This window comes from Tenrec ecaudatus, chromosome 14, assembly GCF_050624435.1.
Source record: "Tenrec ecaudatus isolate mTenEca1 chromosome 14, mTenEca1.hap1, whole genome shotgun sequence".
NCBI lineage: Eukaryota > Metazoa > Chordata > Mammalia > Afrosoricida > Tenrecidae > Tenrec > Tenrec ecaudatus.
Genome location: NC_134543.1, coordinates 36,881,708 through 36,899,318, shown reverse-complemented (window position 1 = coordinate 36,899,318; position 17,611 = coordinate 36,881,708). Strand labels below are relative to the sequence as shown.

The following is a 17,611-nucleotide window of genomic DNA, read 5'->3' as shown; positions in this document are numbered from 1 at the left end:
ATGAGCTGCTGATTTTGCTATTAAAAACTAGACTTGGAGTGAAATCATAGGGTTTCTAAGCACCAGAGATGCTAACTTCAGTTTCCAATTCCTATTGCTTCAGAGGCCAATGCGACACCAGCACGCTGAGTTCTGGTGGTGGGAGGCCCCCTTGCTTGCAAATTGAAGTCACTGATAATGACTGACCCTGATGAAAGTACAGGCCCACCTTTGGTAGAAAGACAGGTTAATGCATATCCAAGAAGCACTTCACCCAGTTTTCCACCAGTGGAACTTTACCTACGCTTCACCCCATCACTCTGTTGTCCCACAGGTTTAACGCAGACTCTAAGACACAGAAAAGCAGCACACGACTTTCCCAGTGGGCCCTGGGTATCCACATGTTCCATCCTCAGCCCAGAAGAGTCTGAAGAGAAGCAGGAGGGAAGTGGTCTCCCAGGCAATTTGAGGGGCTCACATAGACCATAACTCAATAAAGTCTACCCATTCAGTTCCGGGATCCTGGCTGCCCTCTCCCTTGCTTACCCATCCGTTCTGCAGCAGGTATGCTCCAGTGAGTCAGCTCTGTGCTTGTGGCCAACTCACGGGGTCCTACGAGAGGTTCGCCTTCCCCCTCTGGGCTATGTGACGGGGCCCCACCCCCGGCTCTGCACCTGCAGCTTCCAGATGGTAGCACCCTGAGGATCCTTGAAGCAGCCCACCTTCCAAAGGTGCCCTTGACTCTGTGCTTGTCAAGAGTTTTAGTCCACATCTAATACTGGCCCCAAGCCACCTCTGAATCTCAGTAAGGGACACATGGAAAAGCGAAGCCATCTTTTGGGTGTGGCTTCAGCCTTTTCTGTAAAAGCCTCGTACTGAAGAGGTGCTACTAAAAGAGAGAGCAGATGAAATTTATTGTTATAAATGAAAGAAGAGATGTCATCACGAATGTCAGAAATGTTAAGTAAAAGAAAAAGAAATATTGTAAAACATTTGCAAGTAAATTATTTCAGTTCAAAAAAAAAACAGAGGTGCTCCTGCTGCGGCGGTCTGCCCTGGGAGGGAGAGGGAGGGCGCTGTGCACAAACAGGACGACCCGGTCAAGGAGCCGCTCGCAGGGAAGGTCTCCAGACTGGCGAAAGGCTAGACGTAAGGTGCCTCTTCTCCCTGGAAGTTTCATTTTCTCAGAAACGCTCGGGCGTAACCACGAGGGCACAGGAGCACAGGCACACACTCGCTCGCTCGCTCGCTCACACTCACTCTGAGGTAGAAAGAACTGGCCATCTCCAGACAAACACAGAGACCCCACAACTTGACAGAAACATGGCACTTGTGTGAAAGGTCCCATCCACGTCCATGGTGGCACGCGGGGACCAGTCCAGCTCTTCCCAACTGGGGAGCGGGGACAGCACGGCTCCTGCAGTCACAGTTCAGACTGTAAGCTCCACTGGTCAGCGTCACTTCCTGGAGCCTGAGCCATGGGATCCCCGCATGCGGCTCGACAGAAGCCACTGCGCACAGATGTCTTGCACCACGGCATCCCCGCTGCTCCGGGCGGCCTGCTGCACCTGCTGCACGAGGACAGTGGCCCTCGAGTGTTCTTGCTTCACGGCAATCAGGTAAGCGGAACGCAGTTTGCAACATGTTAGGTAGGCCCGGACCTGGGAATCAGAGACACGAGACAATGGGAAGGAGAGCGTCACCAAGTCTACGTCTCCCCCCTGTTGATCAGGAGTCCTTTCCAGAGTCAACAGCTACATCGGGCAGCATGGAAGGCTGGAGGCAGATGAGACATCACTGTTCACCTCTCACACTTAGAAAGCCTTTCTAAGTACTCTGGGCACACAGCTTTTAGGTTGTGCTATTTATAGTATAAACAGTTATTAAAACGAAGAATTTCCCAAAGGAAAAGGCCCTCCCTGCACCACCCTAGATGCTCCAGCTTCCTCCTGACCCCACTGGCCTCAAATTGTGGGTGATTATTTGATTAATGCCTACCTCTTCAAATATAGGAGCCCAGTGGTGTTGTGGGTTCAGTGTGTTAGGTTGCTAACTACAAGGTTGGTGGTTCAAAACCCACCAGTCACCATGGGAGAAAAAGGTGTGGCTGTCTGTTCCCATAAAGATGTACAGTCTTGGAAACCCTACACAGGGTTGCTATGAGTTGGAATTGACTCAATGGCAGTGGATTTGGTTTTGGAATTTTTATTGCCCTAATTGGACTTTAAAATCTTTGAGGTCAAGAACTGTGGGTTCTTCTAATATACCTCAGGCTCCTGGTACCTAGTACAGGGCCCAGTATGAAACAGTGCTAAAAAACTATATGCTAAATGAACGATCACATCCAGCCTCTTCCTTAAGACAAGCACTGAGAGCTCCCTTCTCTAGTCTTTGTTTCCAATGTGCTAATTATAAATCATTTAGCAAGTTACATTGTACTCAGGGTTGTAACAGCTTATAAAAGGCCATTCCTAGCACAACAACTGACTTCTGTAGGCCTGGTCCAAGAGAAAGGAGTCAGGTATAGGAGGAGGGTAGGAAATTTGTGGGCTAATTGTCTTCATGAATAACTGCCACTTTGGCCATGAGACCAGAAGAACTGGATGGTGCCCAGCTACCATTCCTAGACATTTTGATCAGGGACTCCATAAAGGAATCCCGATGACAGGTGGGGAGGAACATACAGAACAGACTGTCATAGTCTCCGGGGTCTAGATTTTCTGGAGCGATGAAGGCTGGATGAACCCCTGAAACTACTGCTCTGACACCGTCTTTAAACCTTAAGCCAAAAATACCTGCTGAAGACCTCTTAAAACCCCACAAGAGTTTAGCTTACCTAGTGAAAAATGTCTGCCTGGGGCATTTTGCTCTTTGAGAGAAGGGGGCTTCAAAAGTTTGTGGAAATTTTCCATCATCTTTTAATTCCATTTCCCCACCAACTTTTTGTCAGATCGAACTGACAACAGCAACTTTAAAAAAATGGTTGAGAAACCTTAGAGGTCAGTGAGTTTGGTTAAGAGAAGAGGAAGAACTCAGAGAAGGGGGTGGAATGGAATATAGTCGATGTCACTGAACTGTGGGCGTAGAAATGGGGCGAATTGGTGAATGGTTTGCTGGGTCTATTTTCAACAACAACAAAACTGAAGTTTAAAAAAAATCCCTTTTGCACAAGGGAGAAAATATAAAACAGAACTTCAAATTTTTAAGGAATCCAGACTTTCTGGAGTGATGGAGGCTGGATAAACCTCTAAAATCATGGTTCTGGCATAATCCTTAAACCTGAAGCTGACAACATCCCCTGACAAGAGTTCAGCTCAAGTAGCAAAAAATGTCCGCTTGAGCTTTATGTTCTCTTAAGGACTCTCTCTAGGGGACAAAGGGACAGCAGCAACCTGAATGATGAGATGGGGACCTTAGGGAGCCCTGAGTTGAGGTTAGTGGGAAAGGAACAACTCAGAGAAGGGTTGCACCCCCCCGCCCCCAGGATGTCACCGGCATCACTTAATTGTCCAGGTAGAAACTGCCCAAATGGTCTACGTCGTGCCAGGCATATTTTCCCTAACCACTACCATCACCAAATAATTATTAAAAAGGCACACATCATCCTGTAACAAGGGATTTGGGAGAGGAAAATGTATACAGTTTGTAAAGGTATAATAAAGGTCAGATTGTTGGGGAGGGGAGCAGCACCCACCCTCTGGAGCCCTCTCTCGCTCATGAAACCCAGGAGAGGTGGGAGCTCCTTCATCTCTGGTCTCGAGCCTGCAGCACACTGCTTGGTGAGCCTGTCTCCTGGGCGCGGCCTGCCTTTCCACCATGATAGCCCCTCGTGGCTGGTGGAAGGGGCTCTTCTCTCTCTGTTTCAGTGCTCCAATTTCTTTCTTTTTGTCTTGGTCACTAAAGTCTTTCTTGTTTAAGCTCAACTACAGATACTCTGTCAAAAGGAGATGTCTGCTCTCACGAGTGACGCTGTCCTGCTGTGTGGGCATCCCAGTCCACTGAGCACCCATGCAGGTTACATGCATATCACAAGTGTGTCAATGTTGATCACACACTGCCAGGACAAAAGCCCATCAGAAGGACACAGATTTAGCAACTCGTTGCCATGGGGTCAATTCTGACTCACAGTGACCCTATCAGACAGCACAGAACTGACTCAGGATGGCTGCATGCTTCTCTAAGGAAGCAGACTCCACTCTTCCTCCTGCTAGTGGGCTCCTTCTACCGATCTTGAGGTTGACAGACGAGCTCCTAACCACCTCACCACTAGAACTCCTAGTTTGCAATGGGAGCTGAATAAAGCTGGTTTGGGGCCAGACTGAGAGTACTTGAGCAGCTGCAGAGAAAAGGCAGAAAGGTGGGAACAACCGTATTGGTTTTTAGTGCTGTGTGTCTCCCTCTCCCACAGAGTGTGAAGTTCAGGGAAGTCTCAGGAAAGGACAGCAGACTGGGAACCAGGGACCCGGCCACCTGTCCTGGCTGTTGGGTTCTCATTCCAGTGCTTTGGAAGTGATTCTCCAAGTTCAGAGCATCTCCCTTTATTTGCGTCAGTCTCATTTGGAGATTGCAGAAGTGAATGAAGAGATGTTAGACTATTTTCTTCCTACTTGTGGCAGTTAGATTTTATGCCGACTTGAATTTGTGGGAATGTGTAGGGGCAGGGCCCCGACTGTCCTTGGGGGTGTGGCCTTTGCATAAGAGTGAGAGATACTGGGAACTTCTTTCTCTTTGCCACCTTGCCTTCCTGCTTGCTGGTATTCTGTGCCTGCTTCCAGGGGTGGCCCCGTGTGGGCCACCCAACCATGAGAGCTGTCAGCGCCCTGCTGTGCTGCCACCGACTGAATCAATGCACCTACTGGCCTGTGAGCTTCCTGCATCTCGCTTCACCTTCCTGCATCACTGGCCGATAGCTACGTGAATCTGAACAGTGCTCCGGCTAGATCGGACCTAAGGACTTGAGTTGGACTGGGTTGGGGTGCCTTCTGGATGGGAAATTACTTCTGGATATAAAGTTCTTCCTTCTACAACACGAGTGTCACTGGGTTTGTTTCTCTAGACAATCCAGCCTGACCCACTAGTCAAGTGAAAAGTACCCTGAAAACAGAGCCCAGGTCTCAGCAGTGCAGTCACAGCAGCTCTGCAGTTGTCCCAGCAGCTGTTCGCTTCTGATATGAATTTTCTACATGAGGGACTCATTTGTCCGGTCATTCCCTCGATGGTGGCCAGGACAGCTCCAAGTCGGCCTTGGCTTTCTTGTGCCTCTCTGGGCGCAGGGCAGGAGGATTGATTCTGTGGCTAGCCTCCAAATGGGCAGCAGGTAGTAATTTCATCTTGGCTCGCACTCACCCCAAAGGTAAAGGTTAGCCAATTTCTGCCTGTAGGGAAAGAACATCTTGGCCGTGGAGAGGCTCAGCATGGAGAACGAGTCACCGACAGACATTCCCGTTCTTGGGAAGCGAGTCTCCACATTTCGGAATGTGAACAGCGTTCGTCTATCATTTCCACAGGATCTCCGTTGGATATTGCAGAAGGAAGAAGGTCTAACAGTTGGGTGGGCATTTTCTTATAGCAGAAGGTACCATCCATTCCCCTGGATAATGCTAATGAACTGCACCTTAAGTCTTCTGTTCCGTTTTTTTTTTTTTTTTTGAAGCACCTGCCCATTCTGGGAACCTCATTCCACCGTCGGCCTAATGACACTGGTGAGGAATGAAGAACATGCTCAGGGGCAGCTGAGGACACCTTTGTCTTGGGGATAAAAGAACAGGAAGGCAGAGGTTCATGTAGCTGGTGCTCAAATAGTTCCCTAGTTGCTCCCTCTTTTCTGTAACCCTATCTGAGAATCAGTCCCACCCCGGGAAAGCAAAGAAGCTGAGCTACAAGGCCGTATGATGCTGACGTGGCGAGCCGGCCGGAAAGACATAAGGCAGGTCCATGGTGCTAGTCACCAGCACCACCCAGGTTTGGGGACAGATCTGCTCACCTTGTTGTCATCGTTGCGAATCGCCTGGATCAGGCCCTCCAGCTCCTGTGCAGAAGAGAAACACAGCATGGGTAAGAGGGAGCTGAGCTCCCCAGCCAGGAGCCAGGCACCAATCCAGTCTCAGCTTGGCTATTCTGATTAAGAGTCTGTCTGACTCTTCTTTTGAAATGGAAGCCCTGGTTTAAGAGGGTCATAGGAAATCTAAAGAATAACATAGCTTGGGGGAATTGGCGAAAAGGCACAGCTTCCAAGAAGCCTGTCCCTGGTTCTCACACATGGGTATGGCTCCATTTACCCCACAAAGATGCCCCTCGGGGCAATTTTGCAAGCAGCATGTTCTAGAGGCCTGACCTCCTCTAGAATCACAAGGAGCAGCTCAGCTCTGTGGTGCAAGAGAGATGTGTAGGTCTAAACACTATTAACCGATGGGACACGGAGTGACAGCTTCTGGGTACAGGGGTATCACCATGGACTGGACACTGCAGAGAAGCGTTGATTAGGTGGGACTGTTCTTGTACAGGGTCTGAAGGCTAAAGGTATCCTGTAGAACTTGAGGTAGTATTGGAAACAGAAAGTGAGTCAGTGTGTGAGGTTGTTATGGGTTGAATTATATGCCTTCCCTCCCACCCCCCAAAACTATGTCTTATAAATCTTAACCTGTATGCCTACGGTTATAATCTCATTTGGGGACCGGCTGTCCCTATTATGCTTATGAGGCAGGATGACTGTATGGATCGATCTCTTATGACAGAAGAGGGATGAAGCAAGCAAGGAGGCAAGCAGAGATGGAGGAAGCCAGGGGCCAAGCCACCTGATGATCACCAAGGGCTATGGACCTTCTCCAAGAGCTGCCAGAGAAAGCCTTCCCCAAGAGCCAGCACCTGAATGGAGAGGTCTAGTGTTCTAACCTGTGAGCAGAGTAACTGTCTGGTTGTGGTCCTTGTTAGAGCAGTCCCAGGAAGCCAAAAGAAGACACTGGGAGTGAGCTTACCTGTGGGGGGATTCTCTTGAACGCTTCCAGGCAATTGAGGAGAATGGTGTCCCCGTCACTCTGGGCTGCCATGCCGGACTCACTGACACACTTGAGCAGCTGCCGGACCTCACTGTACTTCTCCCTCTCCACCAGCTGCCGGGCAGCTCTGCAGTAAGTGACAGCAGCATCCAGCTGAAAGTCCTAGAGGGCAGCACAGGGGCAGGGGCGTCAACATCAAGATGGTGTGTGTGTGTTACTATGCTCGGCCGTAATAAGCTGTGTTGACTGTCATCCAGATGGCAAATATAAATAGAGTCCTCTCTCATTGTTGACTGTAGTTGTGTTCTCTGATGCTGCTGAACACAGCAGATGATTGGGCACTCAACAACTGTTCCAGGGGGAAATATGGGTCAGGTTCGTGTAAGCCTGTGGACAGATTTCCATCGATGATTAAATCCACCACCTTGATTTCTGTGTATTTGATACATGTTGTCTCACCGATGAGTCACAAACATTTAACTCAGTACAACTCAGGCCTGAACCAGGCTTTCCTCAAGGCCTTCCTGTCCTAAGCAACCTACACAGGGCTCAGCACTCTGCTGGGGGGCCACAGCAAAAGCACTACCAAACAGCACCAGAACGCCCAACACACAGCATAAAGAACGAGCAGGCCGAGTGTTATCACACTGAACCTCGTTAGAGAACACGCTCATCGGGTGACTTAAATTCTCATCGCTCTACACATGGACGGAGATGGGCTGTAGCGTTCCAAATAACCTTTAAGGAGGGAAGGAATTTGCAAGATGCCATCTACGAATAATAAGGATCGACTGTGTAAGGAAAACACCAGTCAAGAGGATCTTTTGGGCATTGGGCTGACATTGAGTAAGATCACTTTCCCTTGGGAAACAGAAGCGGGAGGCTGGTGCTTGTTGACCTAGACACTCGCCTCGGTATTCTGTTGAGAGCCGCCTTGTGTTTGGGACCAGACGGATTCATCAAAGGACTGAGTTGCTGAAAAGTGCCAGCCAGGTCAAGATCAACACCTTAAACTGGGCCCAGGAAAACACTAAGGCCCATGGGCCTGTGAGAAGCTTCCTGTTCACCTGGGGTATCCATGTGAGGAGAGCTGTGTCCAGCACTGGAAAGGTGTGGGAAGGAATAGTGCCGATGACTTTGAAAACCCAGGGGTGCACGGGTACCTCACCCTCCCTGGGAGAGCAGTGATCTCAGTCGGCTTCCAAGGGGGTCAGTATCGGGGGTGCTGACTGGAGAGAGACCCCTCCCCTCGCCTCCTGTTATCACAAGCAAATGGAACCGAATACCAGGGACTGGCTTCTGTACATACTGAAGACAGAGGGGCAGCCTTCCCTGTCGGCGACCACCCTCCTGGGAGGGTGAGCTGAGGCTGAGCAGGACAACAGCTGTGAGGAGATACCCTAGGCCTGGTCGAAAAGTATTCATTTGAAAGCTTTTGATGAATCTGTCACTGATGGTTTGCTTTCTATTGTCAAGTGCCTCGTATGCAAGTGAAAACTGGACAATGACCACAGAGCTTAGGCCTTTGAATTGTGGTGCTGCTGAAAGATATCAAATAGATCAGACTGCCAGACGGACGGCCACATCTGTCTTGGAAGAAGTCCAGCCAGCTGGCTCCCTGGAAGGGCGACTGGCGAGAGTTTGTCTCATGTCCTTTGGTCATGGTGTCACGATGGGCTGGTACCTGTGAGGGGCCGTCATGCTCTGCAAAGTGCAACCCACACTGCCATCGAGTCTGCTGACCCAAAGCCACCCCTGTGCATTCCAAGACAGTAACGGTTTCTGGGAATAGAAAGCTATCTTTCTCCCACGAGAGTCTGTGAAAAAGAAAGACCATCGACGAGACGGGCCGACCCAGCGGCTGCAAGAACTGCCTCAAACAGAGCAGGGTGTGAGGGTGGTGCGGCATGGGCAGCGGCTCATTCTCTGGAGCAGTGTCACTAGGAGTCCAAACTCACTAAAGGCAACCTCACAGCAACTTGACTCTGGCAAGGTGGCCTTGAGATTTGACCTTGACCCACTCTTAGAACAGCAATCTCCTCAATGTCACACTCGGTGTGCCTGTCAATCTACTTTTCTTGGGAAAAATGTTGTCTGAAGACTAATCCCTCAAGGGCTCAAGTAGAAAATGTTTTGGAAATTTTAGAAGGCAACATATGTACAAATAGGTTTGATACAACTGATGTAGGATAAGAGCTGTAAGAGCCCCCAATAAAACGATTTTAAAAAAAGAACCACCCCACAGAATGAATAGTCAGGTGCCGACTGCCCTCAGTGTCAACTCAGGTAATCCAAGCCATACCTGCAGAACACGAAAGGCAATTCCAAAACCATCTTCGACATTTTTCCCTCCCAGCATGACCTGCAAAGGGGAGGAAGACTGGTTATTAAGAGAAGCCACAATTACTGGATTGGCCCTTCCATCAGAAAGGCCACTGGAGGGTCCTGGTTAGTTAACCACTCAACACATACTTGTTGAGCCCCCACTACGTGCCCAGCTGTCGGGATACAAAGGGAGGGGTCAACAGAGACTGTCTCTAGCCTTCTGTGGCTCACGACAGCGTCGGGAGGAGCCATCAAACAAACCCTGGAAATCCTGAGTCAGTAATTACCATGATGGCGAGTCGGTGGAGACAACAGTCGGCCTGAGGTCCAAGCCACATACGCACCTTACAGGCCACGTCCATTTTCATGTGGTTATTTCCAAACAGGGTGGGCAGGGGCAAGGTGGTGTCTTGAGAGGTCCCAGCACTTTCACACCGATGTAAAAATCTGGTCACTTCCATCTGTAGCTGGAGTGTATTCATGTGCCTATGGTGAGAGAGGTACACAGGAGAGGCCCATGAGGGGCTGTGGGACCATAGTCGCCATCAAACAGCAAGAGAAGGGCAAAGGAAAAGGAGTGGGGAGGTGGGGGTGGGGAAGAGCCAAAGCATCCTCTGAGCCACTATATTTATGAGGAGACAGAAACAGGTGCTCTAGTGTCTTGGGCAGGTCACGGAGACACACTAGAAGAGGCTCCATGCTTGGGAAAGTAGAGGGCCAGTGGAAAGAAGAGGGGTGGTCTCTAGGAAGGACTGAAGTAAGTGTCACAAAAAGCACGCAAGCACGCCAGCAACCCCAAGGATGGCTGCAGGACCGGGCAGTGTCTCATTCCATTGGAACAGGCTGTTGTCCGTCGGTCAGCGCGGAATCTGCAGCTGCTCACAACTGCCGGTGCTCACAGTGATCTGCAGCCAGGGCATGCCGTGGAGCAGGACAAGGCTGGGTATCACTCAACGGTGCTTTAGTGAGCACCTGTGGGGCAGGCTCTATGTTAGCTGGTCACAGAGCGACAGGGGTCCAGAGTGACATGGACTCTGTCCAGAGAGGAGGCAGGCTAGAGCAGCGGTTCTCAAGCTGTGGGTTGCGACCCCTTCACAGGGGTCACCTGATTGATAACAGTGGAAAAATGACAGCTCTGAAGTAGCAATGAAAATAATTTTATGGTTGGGGGTCACCACAACCTGAGGAACTGTGGGAAAGGGCTGCGGCATTAGGACGGTGGAGAACCACTGGCTTGGAGGGAGGAGAACCCATGGAGCGAGGCGGCCTCTGAAGGCCACCCGTGGTGATAGTGGAGTGAGCTCCAGCCGTAGGTTCAGGCGACCCAACAGTGGAGGGGCAGGACAGGACCGAGTGTGCTGCAGGAACCTCCGAAGGCCACAGTGATGGGAAGCTTAGCAAGGACGCAGAACAGCATGAAAGTAAAGATGATGAGGAACTAATTGCGGATGGGTTTTTGCCCAGGAAACAGAGTTGGCTGCTGTCTATGTAACCCTTCTCTGGCTTTTCCAGGCTTGTTCTTGGTGTGATCATGCAGGGGTGATTCCTCTAGACGTTTGTCTCCGGCACCAATGGACACCGTCCCAGCCCTGCCAGCCCACCAGGATTCCCTATGCCGGAGCTACCTGGACACATCTGCCGCCGTCATCTTCTTGCGGAAGAGGGTGGTTTTCTTCCTTCCGGAACCGCGGGATGTTTCTTGGAGGTAGATCTTCAGGTGGTCTTTGGCCTTCAGCAGCCACGAGAGCTTCTCTCCGAGCTCTGTGTATGTACTTGCTTTGTGACTGAAGAACCGTATACAGGTCATGGCGGCTCGGACTTGGTCCTAGAAGAGAGAAATATTGGGGTCAAAGGTGATCAAGGATCTTGCAGCGAAGAGTGAGTGGAGGATCCTAACCTGTCTTCCAGCTATGCAGTCTGTGGCTAGCCCTCACTCCTGTCAATGGCTGATAATGCTCTCTATTCTACATCAGTCACCCCAAAAGTTAAGAGCGCCCAAAGGAAGCCAGTGGGCTGAGCTCTTGGGCAGGACCTCAGTCCACCTATTAAAAGATGGCCCCAAAAACCCAGAGAATCAGGGATACTTTCGATTCTCCATTCAACTTCTTGCCTCCACTCTTGCTGTGATATTGACTACGTCAATTTCTCTGTGCTCTGGTGCTGGCAATCCTCAGAGACGGACTGAGAGATGACAGCTCTTCTCCCTTCAGGAAACTGCACTTGGTGTCCCACTGTTCTTCATGAAGTTTGCATTCATGTCTCATGCTTTCCTTCAAATTCTCACTTTTGTCATTTCATCCCTGGATTCTGAAGAAAGCTACTGCTAATGAGATTCAAGTTTGCCTTTCATATTTATACATAAGCCCTGGTGGCTTAGTGATTATGCATTGGGCTGCGATCTGCAAGGTGAGCAGTTTGAAGCCATCAGCAGCTCCAAGGGAGAAAGATGGGGCTTTCTACTCCTGAAAACAGTGATAGTCACTCACAGGGGCAGTTCTGCTCTGCCTTATAGGATTGCCAAGAGTTGGCCTCTACTTGATGGCAGGGAGAGAGAGAGAGAGAGAGAGAGAGAGAGAGAGAGAGAGAGAGAGAGAGAGAGACTTATATTTTGCTGCAAGTCTATCCATGAATGTGGTGGAGTATACAGGGGAAAAAGTTATGAAAACTTCTCAGCCATAACCAAACACTTAAAGGAAGCAAGTTGCTGGGCCTGGGGGATTGGGACCATAGTCTCAGTGGACACCAAAGTCAATTGGTGTGACATCGACTGCAGTCCTAAATGTGGACAGTCATCTCGGGTACATCTATTGGTCTCTCATCATCCAGGGGAAAGAAGAGTAGTGACAAGAGCTGGCCACGTAAACATTTGTCTCCATAATCCTGATTCCCCTACCAACTGCTCTGAAAGGGGTCGCGTTAGAAGGCCTTGGAGAAAAACATGGAGCAGAAATCACAATCGTAAAAAGACCAGGCTAGCTTCTCGGTTGGAATAGAGACCGGTGGACCCCCAAGACTCTTTCTCCTGCCCTTTAGATCTGGAATGAAACTAATCCACCATTTGAGATCAGAAGTGCCTATCAGATCAGTGTTGACCCAAGGACCAAGTACAGGGGGTCAGGAGAAGAGGAAGAACGGACACAGGAGACACGGGGAGACAGAGGGCTAAGCATCAGTACCCTGAGGGGAGTGCAACGGAGGAAAGGAAACAGCGTGGAGGACATGTTGACTGTAAAGCTGTATTACGCTCTGTCAACCTTCACCTAATCCACAATAAAATGTTTGCCTCTTCAGGATGGAAAGCAAGTATTACTTAATACTAAAGGGGAACGTGGATTTACTCTAGGGTCTGTCAGAGAGCAAGGCTGGGGACCAAAGGACAGTCTTGTCCCTCCGCCTTGCATAGCTCTCAAGCATGGCAGGGTGTCTGTGAGAGAGCGGAAGGCAGGCGGGCTACTGTTACCTTCATGAACTGCTGCAGCTCATACAGAATATGGTAGTAGTTCTTCTTCTGCAGATGCTGGCAGGCAGCAATCAAGTACTTCCCCCAGCTTTCCAAGGTTGGATCAATGGATTCTAGCAAGTTTTCCAAAAGGTGCAGCTTCCCACTTTTATAGCTCGGCTGGAAAATGCCTTCTATGAAGACTTCTGGAGGACACTCCTGGAGCGGGGGGAGGGGGGCGAGAAGTCAGAAGGCCCATCAGGCTTACCCTTTTCCGCCCTTGCCTTCCTTTTGTCTAAGACCAGAAAATCAACCCGAGTGATTCAGTAGAACTTCAGTCACAGTGTAAGAACTCTCAGCTCAAAATCTTCCAATGGTTTCTCTTCCTGCAAGGGCAAAAGCCTACATCCTCACAAGTCAAGGCTCTGCCTGGCATGCCCGGTCCCTGATTTCCCCAGCTCACTCTGCTCCAGCCACTCTCCCTTTGCATTCGCTGTCCCCTCTGTCCACCTGTATGACAGTCCTCCACCTCTTTCTGGCCTCTCCGTCAACGTCACTGGTTCCTAGGACCTCACCCCAAATTGCACAAGCTACCCTTTCCCCTCTTTAGTTTGCTTGTTACTCTTCACTAGTGTTATTTATGGTAATTACCTAATTTATGATTTCCCTCCCTACTATAATGTCATTATGAAGGCAGTTATTTTTGCCTGTTGTTTTTGTTGCTGCACCCCCAGTTCCCAGAACAGTCCCTGGCTACTGAATAACTTACGAGGTGTGGGTGGATCAAAGGGAGAATTCTTGTTTTTCATGTGGGACATCCGTGCCTGGTTCCTGCTCACATCTGTCTGTGGAAAGGCTTCCACAGTGGGCTGCTTTGATGCTGAACACCTTTGAGCAGAGTCCCTAGACTAACGTGGGCTGAGAAGGCCTGCCAATGAACTTCGGAAAACCAGTCCATATAAACCTTATGGATCATAAAGGTCTGATCCGTAGCCCAGCTGGGTTATGGTGCAAACCTGAGCAGAGATTTGTGGTTTTGGTGCGTGGGGTCACCATGAGACGGGGGCCACCACTCAGGGAAGCCACATCGGTGTTTTGGAGAGCTCCTCTTGGGGGCAGGTTGGTAGGTACAGTGGCAAAAAAGGCAAGGCCACACTCCAGATCATTGGGTTCCCAACTTGTTTGGCTTGTGGTTGCTGTTCGGTGCCAGTGAAGCGGTTTCAACTCTCAGTGACCCTCTGCTCAACAGCAGGAGGCCCTGCTCGGCCCGTACCCTCCCACCACTGAGCTTATGCGTGAGCCCACTGTGGTTGCTCAGTGCCTGGGGAGCACTGAATGACTGAGTCGTTTTTTCTGAAAGGAGGCAGTAAGCCAAATAACTCACTCACTGTCATTGAGTTGATCCTGACTGAACGTGATCTATAGGACAGACTAGATTTCCAAGACTATAAACCTTTCACACACTCTGGACAAGTTTTCAGGCGAGAACAGTGCCTGGAGAAGGACATCATGCTTGGTAAAGTGGAGGGGTGGCAAAAAAGGAGGACCCTCGATAAGATGGATGGACACAGTGGCTGCAGCAATGGGTAGGTATCTGCTTTTGCAGACCACCCCCTCCCCAGCAGGAGGCAGTATCACCCACTTTGGGAAACACTGCTTTAGATATTCAGTTGTAATATTCAGTGTTGTCCACCCCCCACCCCCACTGGTGTTCTGACCAGTTTCAGAATAAAGGTAAGATACTTTGGTCCAAGGGTAACTGTGATTACAGGAGATAAGCATATGTAAGTAAGGGCCAGTGCTGCTGTCAGCTTATTCCAAGATCATTAAGTAAGCAGCTTAACTCTCTGGGCGACAGCCATCTGTGAGGGGACAGACTCGGGGGCTTCCGTTGGTAACTTGGACTAAGGAAAAACAGCTTTACCTCAAAACTCAAGGGGGAAATTGTGCAGTACCCACCCCCACCCCCCTCGCCCCAAACCTTATCTGCTCAGGGACCTTGGCCTCTGCACTACTTGCTGCTTCCTGCACCTGGACTGTCTGCCCCCCACCCCCACCCCACCCCACCTGCACGGCTCACTCCCTCACTTCCTTCAGGTTATGCATGTCACTTTCCCCGGGCATTCAATCACTCCCCAGCTGCCACTTGGGCTTTCTTAGAACTCTGTTCCAGATGCCATGACTCTGGCCTCATTCTCAAGGCCTGGTTACTGGCTGAGGCAAAGTTAGCTGCTGAAGCGGTCATGAAAACATTTCCCTTGCACTGTCCTCCAGGGGCATGGCTACCTGACGGGGAACTGGGGAGCTCCCCTGAGGCAATCCTAGAAGAGACGTCTATTTGGAAACTGTCATCCGGTGCCATTTTGACCCGGGACAGCAGCTTGACACTGAAGTATACCCTGAGCTCTTCTACTAGCATGTAACCCTTAGTACAACGTTCCTCAGAAGATACCAGGGAACACCGAGGTGAACAAAGGGCGTGTCAAAGGGCCCTGGTGAAACAGAGTCCTGATTTTGCTTAGCAATGGCTCCAAAAAACCCTCAGAGGTACCTGGGCCTCCTGGGGAGGAGGGGAGAGGATTCCAGAAGGAAGAAGTAGAGCTTCTTATAACCCCACCCGACCCCCAACCCACTGCCCAAAGCAGAGCCAGTTCTCCTTTCTCTAGGTGTTTGGGGTCTGCAGGTGCAGGTGGAAAGTGTGCCACGGTGTTTCTGGGCCCTGTGGTTACCGATCCCCAGCGGTCAGGCCACGGAGTCAACAGGTGTGGATCTAGGCCACGTGCTACAGACAGCCGGGGCTTTAGACTCTGCCCTTTCGAAGTTCACAGCATCCTTCAGAGGTCACAGTGGAAGGATCTGATTTGGAAGTCCCTCTAAGTGAATTGGACTTTACTGCACACCCACCTGTAGCAGATTAAAGGACCTGACATAGCGCCCCCTGGAGTTAAGACTGAAATGCCCCCATGTGGGAAGAAGCAGATCCCTTGTATCCCAAGACGATGGCTTTGGAAGTCCCTGGACTCTGGTTCACATTTCTTGTGGAGAGGGTGCCCAATAAATGGCAACTTAAGACTACCATTGCAAAAAATCCACCACAGAACAGGTATGGCGTATCCCTGGATACTGACACGCTTCCCGTTTCTCTCAGGCTCGCCAACTCTCTGCTAGGACCTCCACTTCCCGGCCGCAGCGTCGAGTCTGCGAGTGCACTCTCTATGATGACGCCCGCGTGACGAGCACATCTCTGCTCATCTCTCCACTAGTCTCCAGTCCAGCCCTTCCTCCCATCACAAACCCGTGTGAAGTCCACAAGGAAGTGCTAAGGCGCGGTACCCTTTGGGTAGTTACCGCCTGCTTGTTGAGTATTATTTAACTCTTGGCTTTTTTTAAAGACCACCACCCAGAGCGACATGCCGAGGACATTACAGTGCATGTTCCAGAGGATGCTGCTTATTCATAAACATAAGAATATTCAGGGAAACAATTCCTCTCAGCACTTGAGGGATCCCAAAGTCACACTGGCCAAGACACTCGGGGAGTTTCCTGTGCGGCGCTGGCTGGTCTAAAGAGTTCACGAATGTAGCTCACTGGATCCTCGCAATAATTCTACATAGTGCGTGCTCTAAGCATTTGATAGATGAGGCCACTGAGGTCAAAGAGGGGCTGAGAAATTTGCCCAAGGTCACCCAAGACCCAAACCAAGCGCCCCCTGGGAAGGTCAGTGCTCTCAGCTCCTGGGTGATTCTGCTTTGGAGTGATTCTGGAAGGAGTGAGCTTCCTCCCTGCAGGTCCGAGGAAGGGTTTGGGATCTAGGGGAAGCCTTGTCGCACACCCGCCCACCGGATCAAGACTGCAGACGGAGTTTTCCTGTTTGACCTGACTCCCCCAGAGATGCTCACGTGACCCCAGAGACCCTTCGTCCTCTTACAGCCGAGGGCTCAGGAGAAGCTGGCAGTGCCCTTGGCGAGCCGTGCCCGCGGGTCTCACCGTGTTAAGGAGCTGCAGCAGGGCTTCGCGCAGGCAGCGGTGCCTCACGTAGAAGCTGATGACAGCCAGGTGGGTGCTGTAGTTGTGCAAGTAGAAGAGGCATTCTTGGTAGTAGGTGTTGTGCATGATCTTTCCCCCCTCAGGAACCACCTCCAGGGAGAGGCTTCGGGTCCGAAGGGTGGCTTCCAGCTCCCGCAAGGTGGCAAAGTAATCGTCATCTTGCTGACAGGGAAAGAGAGAGCATATTGGAAAACCGGGACTTAATAGTTCTATGCTTCCAGAGAAACTGCACTGGGCAAACCTGCTCAGGCAGGACACCGAGTTCTGGATATCATAATTCTGTGTCATTCTGGTTTAATTCGAAAACATAGCAGGCAGAACTCACCAAAACCTCCATACTAAGTCTGGGTATGGGACTAAGGCACCTGGGTGTCTAACGTGGTTTATACTCCTCTACGAACCTCGACGCTGGCAGTTCAAATCCACCCAGTGGGACCGCAGGAGAAAGACCTGGTGGTCAGCTTCTATAAGGATTACTGCCAAGAAAACCCTGTGAGCAGTTCTACCCTACGAGTGCCACAAATTGGAATCAACTTGACAGGACTTCTTTTAAAATCATATTACAAATAATTTTCCTTTTGTAAAAATTTTTTCCTTCTTTGTTAATTTTTTTATTGTATTACTTAATCTAATCATATAGTTATTTATCTAACTCTAAAAGTTGGAAACAGTCTAAGGCAGAAACCTGTCAGACAAAGAGAACTCAAATATCTCCCCTTAAAAGAAGCAATTAGAAAAGTGGGAAAATTGCATTCTGTTTTTTACCCCTTTGTTTGCTGGTTTATTGCTATTGTTGTTGTTGGTCTTGTGGGTTTTTTTTTGGGGG

General features: G+C 50.2%; 1 protein-coding gene across 2 annotated transcripts in view; it reads right to left on the bottom strand.

Annotated features, from left to right (window-relative positions):
- Nucleotides 1–874: 874 nt before the first annotated feature.
- The window catches only part of ZFYVE26 (zinc finger FYVE-type containing 26), a 75,556-nt gene continuing 58,819 nt past the window's right edge, over nucleotides 875–17,611 (bottom strand). For both annotated transcript variants that reach the window (XM_075530512.1, XM_075530511.1), the window contains exons 35-42: nucleotides 16,726–16,947; nucleotides 12,760–12,957; nucleotides 10,925–11,124; nucleotides 9,644–9,785; nucleotides 9,277–9,336; nucleotides 6,954–7,136; nucleotides 5,963–6,007; nucleotides 875–1,640 (exon numbers count right to left, since the gene is read on the bottom strand). In XM_075530512.1, coding sequence (XP_075386627.1) covers nucleotides 1,437–1,640; nucleotides 5,963–6,007; nucleotides 6,954–7,136; nucleotides 9,277–9,336; nucleotides 9,644–9,785; nucleotides 10,925–11,124; nucleotides 12,760–12,957; nucleotides 16,726–16,947 — 1,254 coding nt within the window. In that variant the 3' untranslated portion in view covers nucleotides 875–1,436. The remainder of the gene's footprint in view (nucleotides 1,641–5,962; nucleotides 6,008–6,953; nucleotides 7,137–9,276; nucleotides 9,337–9,643; nucleotides 9,786–10,924; nucleotides 11,125–12,759; nucleotides 12,958–16,725; nucleotides 16,948–17,611) is intronic.